At 36.4% G+C, this 13,346-nt stretch overlaps 1 protein-coding gene across 15 annotated transcripts in view; it reads right to left on the bottom strand.

The window, feature by feature from the left end:
* FUT8 (fucosyltransferase 8) overlaps nucleotides 1–13,346 on the bottom strand; it is a 310,615-nt gene that overhangs the window by 10,046 nt on the left and 287,223 nt on the right. For all 15 annotated transcript variants that reach the window (XM_053889503.1, XM_019451533.2, XM_053889508.1 and 12 more), the window contains 2 exons: nucleotides 9,384–9,630; nucleotides 5,162–5,338 (listed from right to left, as the gene is read on the bottom strand). In XM_053889503.1, coding sequence (XP_053745478.1) covers nucleotides 5,162–5,338; nucleotides 9,384–9,630 — 424 coding nt within the window. The remainder of the gene's footprint in view (nucleotides 1–5,161; nucleotides 5,339–9,383; nucleotides 9,631–13,346) is intronic.

Here is a 13,346-nt window from a genome sequence, read left to right as displayed (position 1 = left end):
TATAGTTTTGTAGGAATTAAATACATTAAGCAATGTAAAGTGCTTAGAGGAGTCCCACACATGTAGTAAATGCTCAGTAAATATTAGCTGTGATTGTTAAACATTCTTCTGCGGATATCCAGCTGGTCTTATTCCTTACTTCCTTTAGATCTCTGCTGAAATACAGCCTTATTAGTGAGGACTTTGGCAATTTCTATCTCTTTCACCTGCTTAACTTTTCTTCATGACCTTTATTATCATTTGACATAATATGTATTTACTATTTATTTACTGCTTGTATCCATTCCCACCTCCATCACCCCTAAGTGGAATGTAAACTCTATAATGAGGCATTTCATCTGCTTTGTTCAATGTATTATTCTCAGTACCTAGAAGAGAATCCGGAATATAACAGGATCAATGAATATTTGTTGGCAGGGTAATAGTTCCTATTTATAAACCCCGAACCATCAAGAGTCAGTTTACATGTCTGTCTCCCACACAGTATTCCCCAAAGGTTGGGACTATACTTTTCTTGGCATCACACAATGCTGTGTGAGTAAATACATGCTACATCGGTAGTACTCACTACCTATATGTCTGGGACTTCTTCCTCAGCCCCTAACAGCTGCTTCAGATTTCTCTCCATTTCACAGCCACCAAGGAGCTTCTTCTCACTGCCTCTAATGATGACTGTGGCGGCAAAGTCTCCGAATGCTGTTTCAGACTGGTAATCAGTGTTCAGATCCATTTGGCTTCATTATTTTTGACATTTTACCCTCCTCAGCCCTGAATCAGGGAGGCGAAGGAAATGTCACATTTGTTCTAAAAAGAAAACAACCCCAAGGACTTTTAATGTGATTCTTGTGGTGCTGCATATCCAGGTATGGGGCAGAAACAGAAACAAATAAATATGAAAAGGCCGGAGGAGAGAGGAGAGGGAATTGTTAAAACACACCAGTACAATTTTTATCCTTGAATAGAAACTAACTCTGTCAGCAAGGTTTGGGTGCTGAATGAAAAGAAAAGAGTGATCTTTTTACTGAGAAGTGACAGTAACTTTAATGCCCTTCCTAACTTAAAGACCCCTCCCTAGAACCAAACCAAAAGAACACCTAAGTTCCTCAGGGCTCATCTGTATGTGCAAAAGACTGCTTGATGAAGGATACTGAGTTTGGAAAAAGAAACTGAAACAAAGTAAATAATGGAAGAGGGAGACTTTGCATCTCCAATAATGAGCATGGAAATTTTTGCACAAACATGCTTCTTTCTTGTCTTTTGCTCATAAGTATGTTGGCAGAGGAATTCTTTTACGGTGAGGTTGTAGAGATTGACAGTGATAAAAAGAATTTTTTTTTCCTCTTCCACCTTATAAAAATTTGTTTATATTACTCACAAAGGACTAAGCTAAAGTTATAAACTGACAACACATTTTCTTTTCTAAAGTCTTTCTCCAGGCTGAGGGAGATACTCTTCATGATTTCACTGCACCTGGTATACAACTCCTTCCGGACATCCATCTAACTATACTGTAATCATTTGTTACACGTATACTGCCCACCAGTTGGATACTCCTGAAAAAAAGGAGCAGCATATTATCTTCTATTTCTCTTTGTATTCCTAGTGCCCTGTAACTGTATCTAGCACATTACAGTTCAATAAAATAATGAGAAAATTAACCACTCTTTACGGCTGAGCCTTCATTTCACAGGACAACCAAACACTTAACAAAAACTTTTAAATAAGTTTTTCTTGCCTCTATTTATGTAAATGAAACTAAGATTAGGAGTGTTCATCTAGCATTTTTGATAAAGAGCAAACTACATATGTAAATATTTACCCTGAGAGATTTTTAAAGACTTGTTTCTTCTCCTGTTTCACCCCTGCTCCCAATCTCCACATCTTAGGATACAATGTTGGATAGACAACTTTAATAGTTCTTACTTCTTTGCCAATGAATGTGATTTAAACACTCTACCAGTGAATTACCTAAGAGAGTTATCTCCACATTGGCAATGGTTGCCACAGTCAGTGGGATGCGGGTGCCAAAATCTCACAGATGAACTCAGTCTTAACCTAGAGAAACCTGAGGTATGATACCAAGCAGCAAGGCATTAACTGCTCATTTTCACACAGAAGCCACACATATAAAGCTAACCTTGACCGCTTTTACAAAAGATAAGCTACCCAGGAAATAGATTCTCCTCTGACTGTGTGAATTCTATGTATCATTTAACCATCACTCTCAGTTCTTTACCCTCTTGAAGCACAAAGTATCATAATGACCCTGTACTCTATATACTGTGATGAGAGATTCAGTCATGCTTCTGGTCTCCTAAAACAAAGGCAGAGGTTTTATGATTTGCTTAGGTTTCAAAACCAATCCTGACAGGTCTAAAGCAGAGTTAATTCAGAATAAAAAAACACAGAAGCAAAATAATGAGAAACAGCGTCTACATTCCTGAGAAGATCTTCAAAATGACTCAGAAAATTAAAATGAAAGGACTTGCAAAGAGGTAAAAAAAAGTGCATAAAATGCTGCTGCAACATTTCTAACAGAATATGGGAAAGCTGTCTCTTGAACTACCATAGACAGAGGAGATAGTAGCTGCTGACCATGAAAAGGAAATTCAAGTTTTACTAGTCCCATAATCGTGGTAACTACCAATGCCAACTGTACTGTAAGGGTTGCTTAATACAAAAACACCATGCTGTACTATGGATCAAAGTTGTAAGATGCCCATATCCTTTTATCTAAATATTTCCAAAGCCTGAAACCTAGCTTAAGGAAATAATGTGGATAACTAGTAAGTGTCCAATATTAGAATGAGCAAGTAAGCAATGGCACATCCATACAGGAGGTATGTAGTCATTAAAGGGGACATTTAAGATAATTATTTTTTTAGTGACCTGAGAAAATGGATCCATTGCTGTATTAAGTAAAAAAGAGTTCAAATTATATAGAATAGGATAAACTACTAAAATGGGTAACTATATAAATGACTAAAGGGAATATATCAACATTTAAATAGCTGTTTCCACTGAGTAATAGAACTGTGGGTATTTTTTCTTGCTTGTATAGTTACCAACTTCCCTATCATCTAATAAGCATGAGTTATTTTGCTCATCAAGGGAAAAAAAACAGGAAAAGCTTGTGATGCTTCAAGAACAAGTAAAAGAGTAGATAACATTTTAATATTTTTTCAATTAAGCTACAAATTCAATCTGGTATTTTAAAATGAAGGAGCATGGTGAACTATTTCTACTCTGCTTCTAGATATCAAACTGGAAAAGTATCTGTGAAAATTTTGTATTGTGTTTTGTGCCCAGATGTTCATTTAATCCTTAACTGTAAGTATGTAACTTGGCTTACACTTGACTGATGAATTTCATGGTCCTGTGTATGTCAGTGAGTGAGTGAGAGTGAGAGTGAGAGTGAGAGTGAGAGTGAGAGTCAGAGAGAGAGAGAGAGATAGGGACAGAGAAAGAAAGAATATACTCATAGAGGGAGTCTTAAAAGAAAAAGCAACTTATATCCGGTTTAGATTCTTAGGAGGGAGAAATAGGATTTAAACTATTATCCAATGCTTCGAATAAACATCTACAGTATAGTCCTCACTTCAAATTTGTTTTTCTCCCCAACCTCTATTTCTGACATAAGAAATGGACCAAAGAATAAATAAATTAATTAAAAAGTCACTAGCTTAAGTGATTAACATCTAATAAAATGTTTTCAAACTGATGGAATTGAAATAAACATAACTCAGTACTTACTAGGCACTTACTAGAGGTAGTTACTGTGTCTAAAGTACTTCTAATCCAGTGAGGGAGACAGAGGTAAGCAAGTGCTAAACACCAAGTCAGAGCAATGCAGACAGGAGGGACACTTCGGGATTCAGGGATGATTTCTGGAGCAAACAGTGTCTGAGCAAAGCTAAGAACACAGATTCTTCTCCCTCATTCCTTTCTTTCACATATTTAATACATCCCTTATTTATTAATAATAAGTAAAGGCCAATTCTAGGTTCACCTAGATCCTATGATAAATTCCCAATTAGGATCAGTGTGTTTATGTGTTTTCTTAACCCCCTATGTTAACCCTATAGTAGCACTATTCATACTGTAGAGTATGAGTAATTGTCTGTTCCCCCACTAGATTGGGAATTCCTTGAGAGCAGAGTTATCTTGCTTATCATGGCATCGCCAGCACCTAACACAGTGCCTGAAATATAGGCATGCTCTATAAATGACAGATTACTGTTTTACTGTTCAATACATACTAGCAGTTCTTACTCTTCCACTTATAAAACTTATCTTCTGATTCTTTATTTTTCTTTAATATAACTTCCAAGTTCCAGAATTTTTTTTATGAGATGAACACTTACACATATTTAAAAAAAATTTTTTTTAACATTTATTTATTTCTGAGAGACAGAGCATGAGCAGAGCATACGAAGGGGAAGGGCAGAGAGAGAGGAAGACACAGAATCCAAAGCAGGCTCCAGGCTCCGAGCCGTCAGCACAGAGCCCGACATGGGGCTCAAACTCACAAACCACGAGATCATGACCTGAGCCGAAGTCAGACGCTCAACTGACTAAGCCACCCAGGCACCCCAACTCACACATATTTTACATATGTTTCAGTTGCCCATTAATTGCTAGTGAAGATAGTGAGAGCAAAAAGGCAAGCACCTGGTATGTTTTATTGCTAGCAGTCCTATACAGTTGGTTAGAGTTATGGACTGAATGTTTGTGTCCCCCTAGAATACCTATGTTTGAGCTGTGATAGTATCTGGATACGGGGCCTTTGGGAGATGATTAGGATTAAATAAAGTGCATGAGAATGGGGCCCTCATGATAGAATTAATGCCCCCACAGGAAGAGACACCAGAAAGCTTGCTCTCTCTTCCAAACACACAGAAAGGTCATGTGAGTACACAGCAAGATGGCAGCTGCCTACACACCAAGAGAAGAGGCTTTAGAATGAAATATACACCTTACTGGCACCTCAAATACTCTTTGATTATATTCACAGTCACAAAGGTACACAGTTGTTTGAATTAAAAAAAAACTCCAATAATTAGTAATAATATTATAACAAGAATGACAAGTCATGGGAATTAAGGATTCCTTTCAACTGAAAAAGAGTCCTGGTCTAGAATCACTAGTTCATTTAACTTACTTTGTTTTTGCCTCCTTTAATAAAGAAGGGTCATCCGTCGCCAAATATACTCTTCGTTTATCCACTTGCATTCTGCGAGAGAGAAGCTGAAAATGTTCTTCAACGTGTACCATGTATTCCTCAATGGGATGGAAGGCTGCTTCTGTTCCTACTTTGTCTGTACGTCTGACGTGTACTCTGGGGGGCAGAGGGAGACAGTCAGACTCTGCTGATAATGTTCTGATCCTCTGATCCACTGTGTACTTTTAGGCTACTCAACTTTATACCTTTATTTATGGTGGCATCACAGACATTTTAAACCATTTTTTTTTCATTTTTGCCACTAGAAAAATTAAAATGTTTTAAAAATTCAAACACATACATTCTAAATATATTTGCATGTTAACACAATACAAGGAGAATTAGAAAATAAGCTTTAGAAGAATGCTTTCTTATAAAGAAAGTAATTAGCATATCCAAGAACAGTAGAATAAGTGGAAGATTCCAGAGTTATACTCCATATAAGCAGCAAAATACCTACCAGCCTCCCAGAAAAAACTGGATATAACTTTTTAAGATTTTTGGCAACAAATGATACCAAGATTCACAGTTGTTATTACAGAATATTAAATATATTGTTTACAGCATTTGATGCCAACTTCTCTCATTCTTCATTCTACCCTGTATAGTTATTATAACTGCCAGCTTATAGAATTGAAAATTGTCTGAGGAAAACACAGACCTTCAAGAATTCTTCCTAATGCACAATCAAGGCAGGCAAACCTTTTAAGAATTCTTACTATTCTAAGTTCACGGAGACATTCTACCCCTTTTGTTATATGCATAATGAATTTCCTTTTGCTGTTTTTCATGCTGTCAAACACAAGTAGGTATTGATCTCATCTGTCCTATTGTAAAAAAGTTCTAAAACTGTAAAACTGGGGACAAAGATTTACATCGTCCTGTGTTGACTTTCACAGTATTTTCCTCCCATCTTAGTGCTTTCAAAGTAATTGTAATGAAAATAATAATGGTCATAGTTTACTTTCATAAATTAAAACTCTCCTTAAATTTGCCCTTCCTGCATCCTCCCCACCCCTCACCAAATTACTAAACCACTATTCATATGTGGGAAAAAGAAAAAAGTAAATTTGTTTCCCTTTAGGCCATGGTATATAGGCATGCCTTAGGTCAAGCCTAAGCCCAGCTTTTTATTGTGAATCTGGAAGGCGGATCTGTTTTCACTGCAGCTAATCTGATATCTTTATGGGTATCCTCTGCCTTCCAGACTATAGTCCAGATATGCACACCTTTATATTTACACGTATTCTATCGTTGTTTCCTTCCCACATCCTTCTTAATCACTGCTTCTCTCTCAGGAAATTGGAATTGTTCACTGGGCTCCACAAGGATAAACAATTCCACTGAATTTCAATGAAAAGTTTATAAGAAGAAACACTCTTTGATACTGATTTCATCATGTACTTTCTTTAGCTCTAACATTTAAAATAAGGGTCAGTAACTTCTATACATATGAAGACTAAGACACGAGGGAAGATGTTGGGTGGGAGATAGGAAAATGAAAATGAAAATAAAAACAAAGAAGAGCTGTAATAATGGAAGGAAGAATCAAAGGAAGAGGAGCATATGAAGTACTGGCAGAGTACTACTGAGAAATCTTTTCAAGTCTCCAAGTACTACTGAAATTAGGCCTGGATCAAGAATTTTGAGAGGGGCAAAATGGAGTCTCCATGGAAGACTCAGAATATTAGTCCGGTGAAGGATATGAGAAATCATTTTAATTTAATGTAAGTTTTTCAGACATTTAAGGAAACTGATGCTTCTGAAGACATATCAATGAACAAAAAGACAACATAAGGCAAGAGGTAGCTGGTTTCTCATACTTTTCAACCCAGTCCTCACAAAAGTAAAAGTTCTTTGTGTACTTGCCTGACTTTCACTACAGTTGACTCTTCAACAACACGGGTTTGAACTGTGCAGGTCCGCTTATACACAGATCTTTTACAGTACAGTACTGTAAATGTATTTTGTGTTCCTTATGATTTTCTAATAACACTTTTTCTCTAGCTTATTTTATTGTAAGAATACAGTATATAATACATATAGCATTCAAAATATATGTTAACTGACTGTTTATGTCATTGGTAAGGCTTCCAGCCAACAGTAGGCTATTAGTAGTTAAGTTTTGGAGGAGTCAAGTTATACATGGAATTTCAACTGCATGGGGGGTGGGGGTCAGCAGTCCTAACCCTGCATTGTTCAAGGGTCATCTATATCAGATTATCAAGCTCTTTCAGGGCAGGGAATGTGATTTTATTTATTTCCAATAGCACCAAATATAATGAATAAATGATTGAATGTTGTGTGGACACAAAAATCTAATTGTTTAGTATAATGTAAGTAGAAACCTTACATACCATCTAACTTAGTTTTTTTTAGTTTTAAACAAATGAGGAAAGAGTGGCAATCAATGAAGACCTGGAATGATCAAGTACGTTGCCCAAAGTCGCACAACTTGTTAGTACTAGAAGTTAGATGGGACCCCCAGATTCTTGAATTCGAGCACCCTTCTCTTTCATTCCAGCACACTACCTCAATGTACAAATAACTCAATTGTCTCTGGTACTGCAATTTTCTGTATTTGGCCAACTCTCCATATGATGTATGGTCCATGGATAATTAGGCCATGCCAAACTACAGGAAAGCTTCCAAGCAAAGTTAAGATGGTTTTTAGTCCTGGCTTTGCCTTTATTAACTCTGGAACTCTGGGCCAAGATTTTCTTCCCTTTAGTTTCCTAACCTATAAGACAGCTATCTCTACTCTTTTCATAGGACTGTGTTATAAGATCAATGAGATAATGCAGTTGAAGGTATTTTGGTAATTTAATTACTATTCTTTTACCTTTCAAGATCCTGTTTAAACACGGAAGCTATGAAGACATTCCTCCTTCCCTGAACTCTCGTAATAATTTTTATACTTCTCTCAGGGTATTTATCACATTCTGCCCATATAATGTTAGCTGTGTATGTCTCTTTTCCAACAGACTGTAATAAGCTAGAAGGAGCCATTAAAAAAAAATTAATCTCTGTCCCCACAGTAGCAGGTGTTCAATAAATGCTCTGCAAATAAGTGAACAAATCAACACCTATATTAATATTAATCAATAGCTGACTTTATTACAAACAGTATAAGCTACAGAATGTCATAGTCTAGCCTACAAGTCTATTTTTAGAAATGATTTTAGCATCAGTCTTTCTGAAAGGTAATATTTTACAGTGCATTTTTTCCACTGAACTAAAATCCTTCCTTTTACCCTTCTTATCACATCACTTTTAGGGCAAGTATTACCTTCCCTATTTTACAGATGGAAAAATCAAAGCCCAATACTATTATTAAGTAACTTGGTCTAGAATTAGAAAAAATCCAGGAATATTACCTAGGTCACTTAAATCTCAGTCCAGTACTCTTTCCATTAGGCAAAGAACATTTTCCCATGGTATGAAATCTGCTACCCGGACCCAGGAAAATTCCTCTTTCCATAACTTTTTATGTATGTGTATAGGAGCACAAGCTTATGCACAAAGATGCTTCTTTGTATTCTTCTTGGTGGTAGGATTTCCTGATATATCTTCTTGAACATAAGCATGAGGCTGAATGCATATGTACATGATAAGTCCCAAGTGGGTCAAGAGATAATTTTAAATAATAATTTTAACATTATCTTACATTATAAATACTATTTTTATTATCAAAACAGCTTCCAGGCCAGAAAACAGAACACCAAAAAATGCAAAATAATCATCAGTGGTAATTAATGAAGCCTAACAAAAAGTACAATCGAAAAGCTATAAATGTGATAGCTTCATCTCATGGTCTTGTTAGGATAAGATAGGAGTCATGTATAGTATCCAAACTACTCTCAATAAAATACAATTTTGTTGTTTTCCTCAGAAGAGACAGGTAATTTCAGAAATAAGGGTTTAATATATTTGTTGAATGAATAAATAAGCGAATGGGGGTAACAAAGTATGACAACTCAACTGTTCTAAGTGAACAAAGGGAGAATGATCTCCCTATGACCTAAGGTGAACTCTGTCTGGAACATCTGTTTTAGGGTATGGCTTGAAAATTGAACTATATCATAAACTTCACAATATATTGTAAAGTACACATATCTCTGCTACTACATCACATTATGAGAGGAATAAATCAGATTCTTACCCAATAACTGGATGTTTGAAGCCAAGCTTCTTAGTAGTCTCTTCTATTTCCTTTTCCAGCCAAGGTTGTGGGCGGATCAAGTATTTGACAAACTGGGACACCCACCACACTGCAGGATCACCATGGACTCGTACAAGCCGATCTGCAAGGTCTTCTGGTACAGCCAGGGGCAAATATGGTGGACGAGGATGAAGACTGTCTACAATGGGGAGCTCAACCACCTGCACATTTTTGTCCTTTACTTCACCTGTGAGAATATCAAAACATATCATCACCACACTGTATTTCTCATACAATTACCATTGGAGAACTCACTCTGGATGCTTTCATCCTCATCGCAACTCTAAAGCAGTATTACAGACGCAGTTAAGTAACTTGCTCAAGGTACTAGCACAAAAGTGACAGAGCTAAATTTCCCATTTAGGTTGGTCTGCTTCTCAAGTCCATGATCTTTTTTTTTTTTTTTTCCCTGTCATAACATGCTGCCATCTCAACACCTCATACTGCAAATAAGGATGCACCCAGCACTCAAAGAATCTAATCAGAGAATAACCATATTGCTAGTGAACACAGCCAGCTAGGCAAAGTTCTGTTTTCTGTCATCATTTTTGTTTTTGAACCAGACAATAAAGTATTCTCAAAACTTCCAGATTGTCATTATAGCAAATGGCTCTTTCATTAATTTCATGACAGAGCACCATGACTCTAGAGATACCTAAAGATTACAATTATAAGCCAAGCAGTTGTATCTTTTAAAGAAAAAAAAATGGTAATTCTAAAGTCTTTTTTTTTCTTGGCCAAATTATCTATTATGTTTTCAATGATGATAACAATAAAATTTATGTTGATTGTTTATCTGGACATTAAATTAAAATTAGAATAGAGATTAGATGCTAATTTTTGTAGATGATGATTAATTTCAGAATCCAACTTCTATATATCATTAATGATACTGCTGTTCTATCAATTTTATAATGCAATGACAAGAACAACCCAAAATGGGATAAGCCAGCAACTTTATTTTAATTACTTTATTATTTTTTTAATGTTTTATTTATTCTTAAGAGAGAGAGAGAGATAGAGCATGAGTGAGGGAGGGGCAGAGAGTGGGACACAGAATCTGAAGCAGTCTCCAGGCTCTGAGCTGTCAGTACAAAGCCAGACCCGGGGCTCGAACTCACAAGCAGTGAGATCATGACCTGAGCCGAAGTTGGACACCCAACCGACTGAGCCACCCAGGCGCCCGCCCCTAAGCCAGCAACCTTAGATATCGAAGACCACATAGTAGTAACTAGAAGACATGAAGATACCAGGCAGAGAAATTTTATAAACATAAAATGTACTGAATTAAAATTTCAATAACAGAAAATATTAACCTGAATATACAAAATAATTCCAGTTAATCACTGGACCATTAAAGAAAGAATGCACTTGTAGAAAATAAACCTAGAAGACTTTTAAAATGTATTCACCAGAATGGAACACAGTCCTCAAATTCTGTTTTTCTGCATATATGCAAAGTGTTTTATAGTAAATCTCATCATCTGGGAATGTAATCACTCAAACTACATGATTATAAGAAAGTTGGTTGGCATAACTAAAAATTAAAAACATCTGGTTAATATTCTCTCTCTCTGACATGTAAAACTCATTTCAGGACTCTTAGAACAAAGCCCTTGAAACATGACATTTGTTGTATGAATAGATGTCACTAAAAAAATTCACCACCAGCACTGCAGTTCATCTGGGGTACTGGTTAAGACAGAGGTGGGCACCTTTATCAGACAAGATACTATAATTAAGAGTGTATGGGGAAAGAGTAAGCTGCATTTTAAATTAAGCTCTAATAATCTCCCAAAGGCAAGAGAAATTGGGTGCTTTCTGTGATATGGACATGATAAGAGAAATAGCACATGAATGAGAGGAAAAAAAGGAAGAGAAAACAGTTCTTTTTTATAAAAAGGAGAGAAAGAAACAATCTAACTTCTTTTATATGACCATAAATAAAAGCAAAATTAATAGGGTTACCTTCTTTTTGAGCTTTCTTTCTAACACGGTTCTTCTTCTTCTTTTTTTTTTTTTTTTAATGTTTATTTATTTTTGAAGGAAAGAGAGAGTATGAGCAGGGGAGGGGCAGAGAGAGAGGGAGACACAGAATCCAAAACGGGATTCAGGCTCTGAGCTGTCAGTGCTGAGCCAGACGCGGGGCTCACAAACCATGAGATCACAAACCATGAGATCATGACCTGAGCTGAAGTCGGTCGCTTAACCGACTGAGTCACTCAGGCGCCCCTCTAACAGGGTTATTCGAAATGCTCTGTTCAAGTAGCTCTGTCTTTCACTGATTGCCCCAAGGCCTCAACTTTCTTACAGCTAGTCCTATTGACAGCTTTAAGAAATAAATCGAAACTATGCCTATATCTTCAAGACAGAGAATGTAGTTTATTTTTGTTGGTTCTTTGTTCATTCTTCATTCATTCATTCATTCACTTCACTTTTTCAAATATTTATTGAACACTGCTATATGCCAAACACTGTATGAGGTAGAGTATACAGTGATAGCATGGTTCGTGTCCTCCAAGATTTCTAGTTCGAAAAACCTCACCCAGAACTGACTGCTTTTGTGGAAGAAAAATAAAATAAAATACCATCACCAAAAAAATGTGTTATCAAAAAGATATCAATACTCAACTACCTAGTTAAATATTAAGAAAAGGGTATTTATTAATGAAAAAAAAAAGGTTAGCTTCCTCAGTAATGATATATTTTAAAACAAATGAAAATAACATAGTATATGCTATGGTTAGAAGGTCCCTTTTTTTACTTGTTTACCACCTAACATTTTTTATTCTACTGGCATTTATATTCAAAAGAATTTAAATCTGGAACAGATCCTAGATTAGAAATGATCAATGCTTAGTGGTTTCTAAACTTTAGTCATTTATGTATTCACTTTATAATTTTTACCATATCCATGTATTATCTGTATTAATGTTTTAAAAATTCGTTTTAAAACTTACATGAATTTATTTTATAGATGGCAGCTAGAAGTATAACTTCACTAAAAATGAAACCATATCATTAAATTCTATATAGATACTATTGCCTATGAAGGGCCTTGAGCTCAGGCCAGATTTCTATTAAAAGAAGAGATTATCGGGACGCCTGGGTGGCTCAGTCGGTTAAGTGGCTGACTTCAGCTCAGGTCATGATCTCCTGGTCCGTGAGTTCGAGCCCCGCGTTGGGCTCTGTGCTGACAGCTCAGAGCCTGGAGCCTATTTCAGATTCTGTGTCTCCCTCTCTCTGACCCTCCCCCGTTCATGCTCTGTCTCTCTCTGTCTCAAAAATAAATAAACGTTAAAAAAAAATAAAAAAAAAATAAATAAAAGAAGAGATTATCAGTGAGGTTAAAGGGGTGTATAATTGCTTTTCCCCTTACATCTCCTATGAGTTTCAAACCAAATGAGAGACAGAGAGAAGAATAAAATGGCAATCAAAATATCAGCTTGATTACCAATAAGGATGAACTAAAGAATGTAGTTTATTCTTTGAATTTACGGCCTTATGGGTTTTCTAATAGTTTCCACCCAATCCCAATCCTAAAATTAGTCTGTCAAGCAAGGCGTAGTACACTGGGGAGGAGGAAGAGCATGCCTTCTGAGAATGGGCTATGGGCTGTGCCATGAGAGAAGCCAGACAGGGCTAGGTCTCACACATTTGTTCCTCCCCCTAAACTCCCCAGTTGTACACACTACTTTCCTTTCAAGTGGAAGCGAAATGAGGTAGACAGAAGCAAAAAAAGCACTGCAGCACTTTCCCCTTTGAAGGAATGGAATTAATTACCCTTCTATAGAACGTCTTGAGGAATTGGAGGATTCCCTGTGCCTGTTCCCACCCATCTCCACCCCCAAACAATTATCCAGTGTTAAAGAACTATTGCAAAGATTTCCTGACACCAAATTG

The sequence above is a fragment of the Panthera pardus genome, unplaced genomic scaffold, assembly GCF_024362965.1.
Source record: "Panthera pardus isolate Hobbes unplaced genomic scaffold, ASM2436296v1 HiC_scaffold_24, whole genome shotgun sequence".
Classification (NCBI taxonomy): domain Eukaryota; kingdom Metazoa; phylum Chordata; class Mammalia; order Carnivora; family Felidae; genus Panthera; species Panthera pardus.
This window is presented reverse-complemented; position numbering and strand designations above follow the sequence as displayed.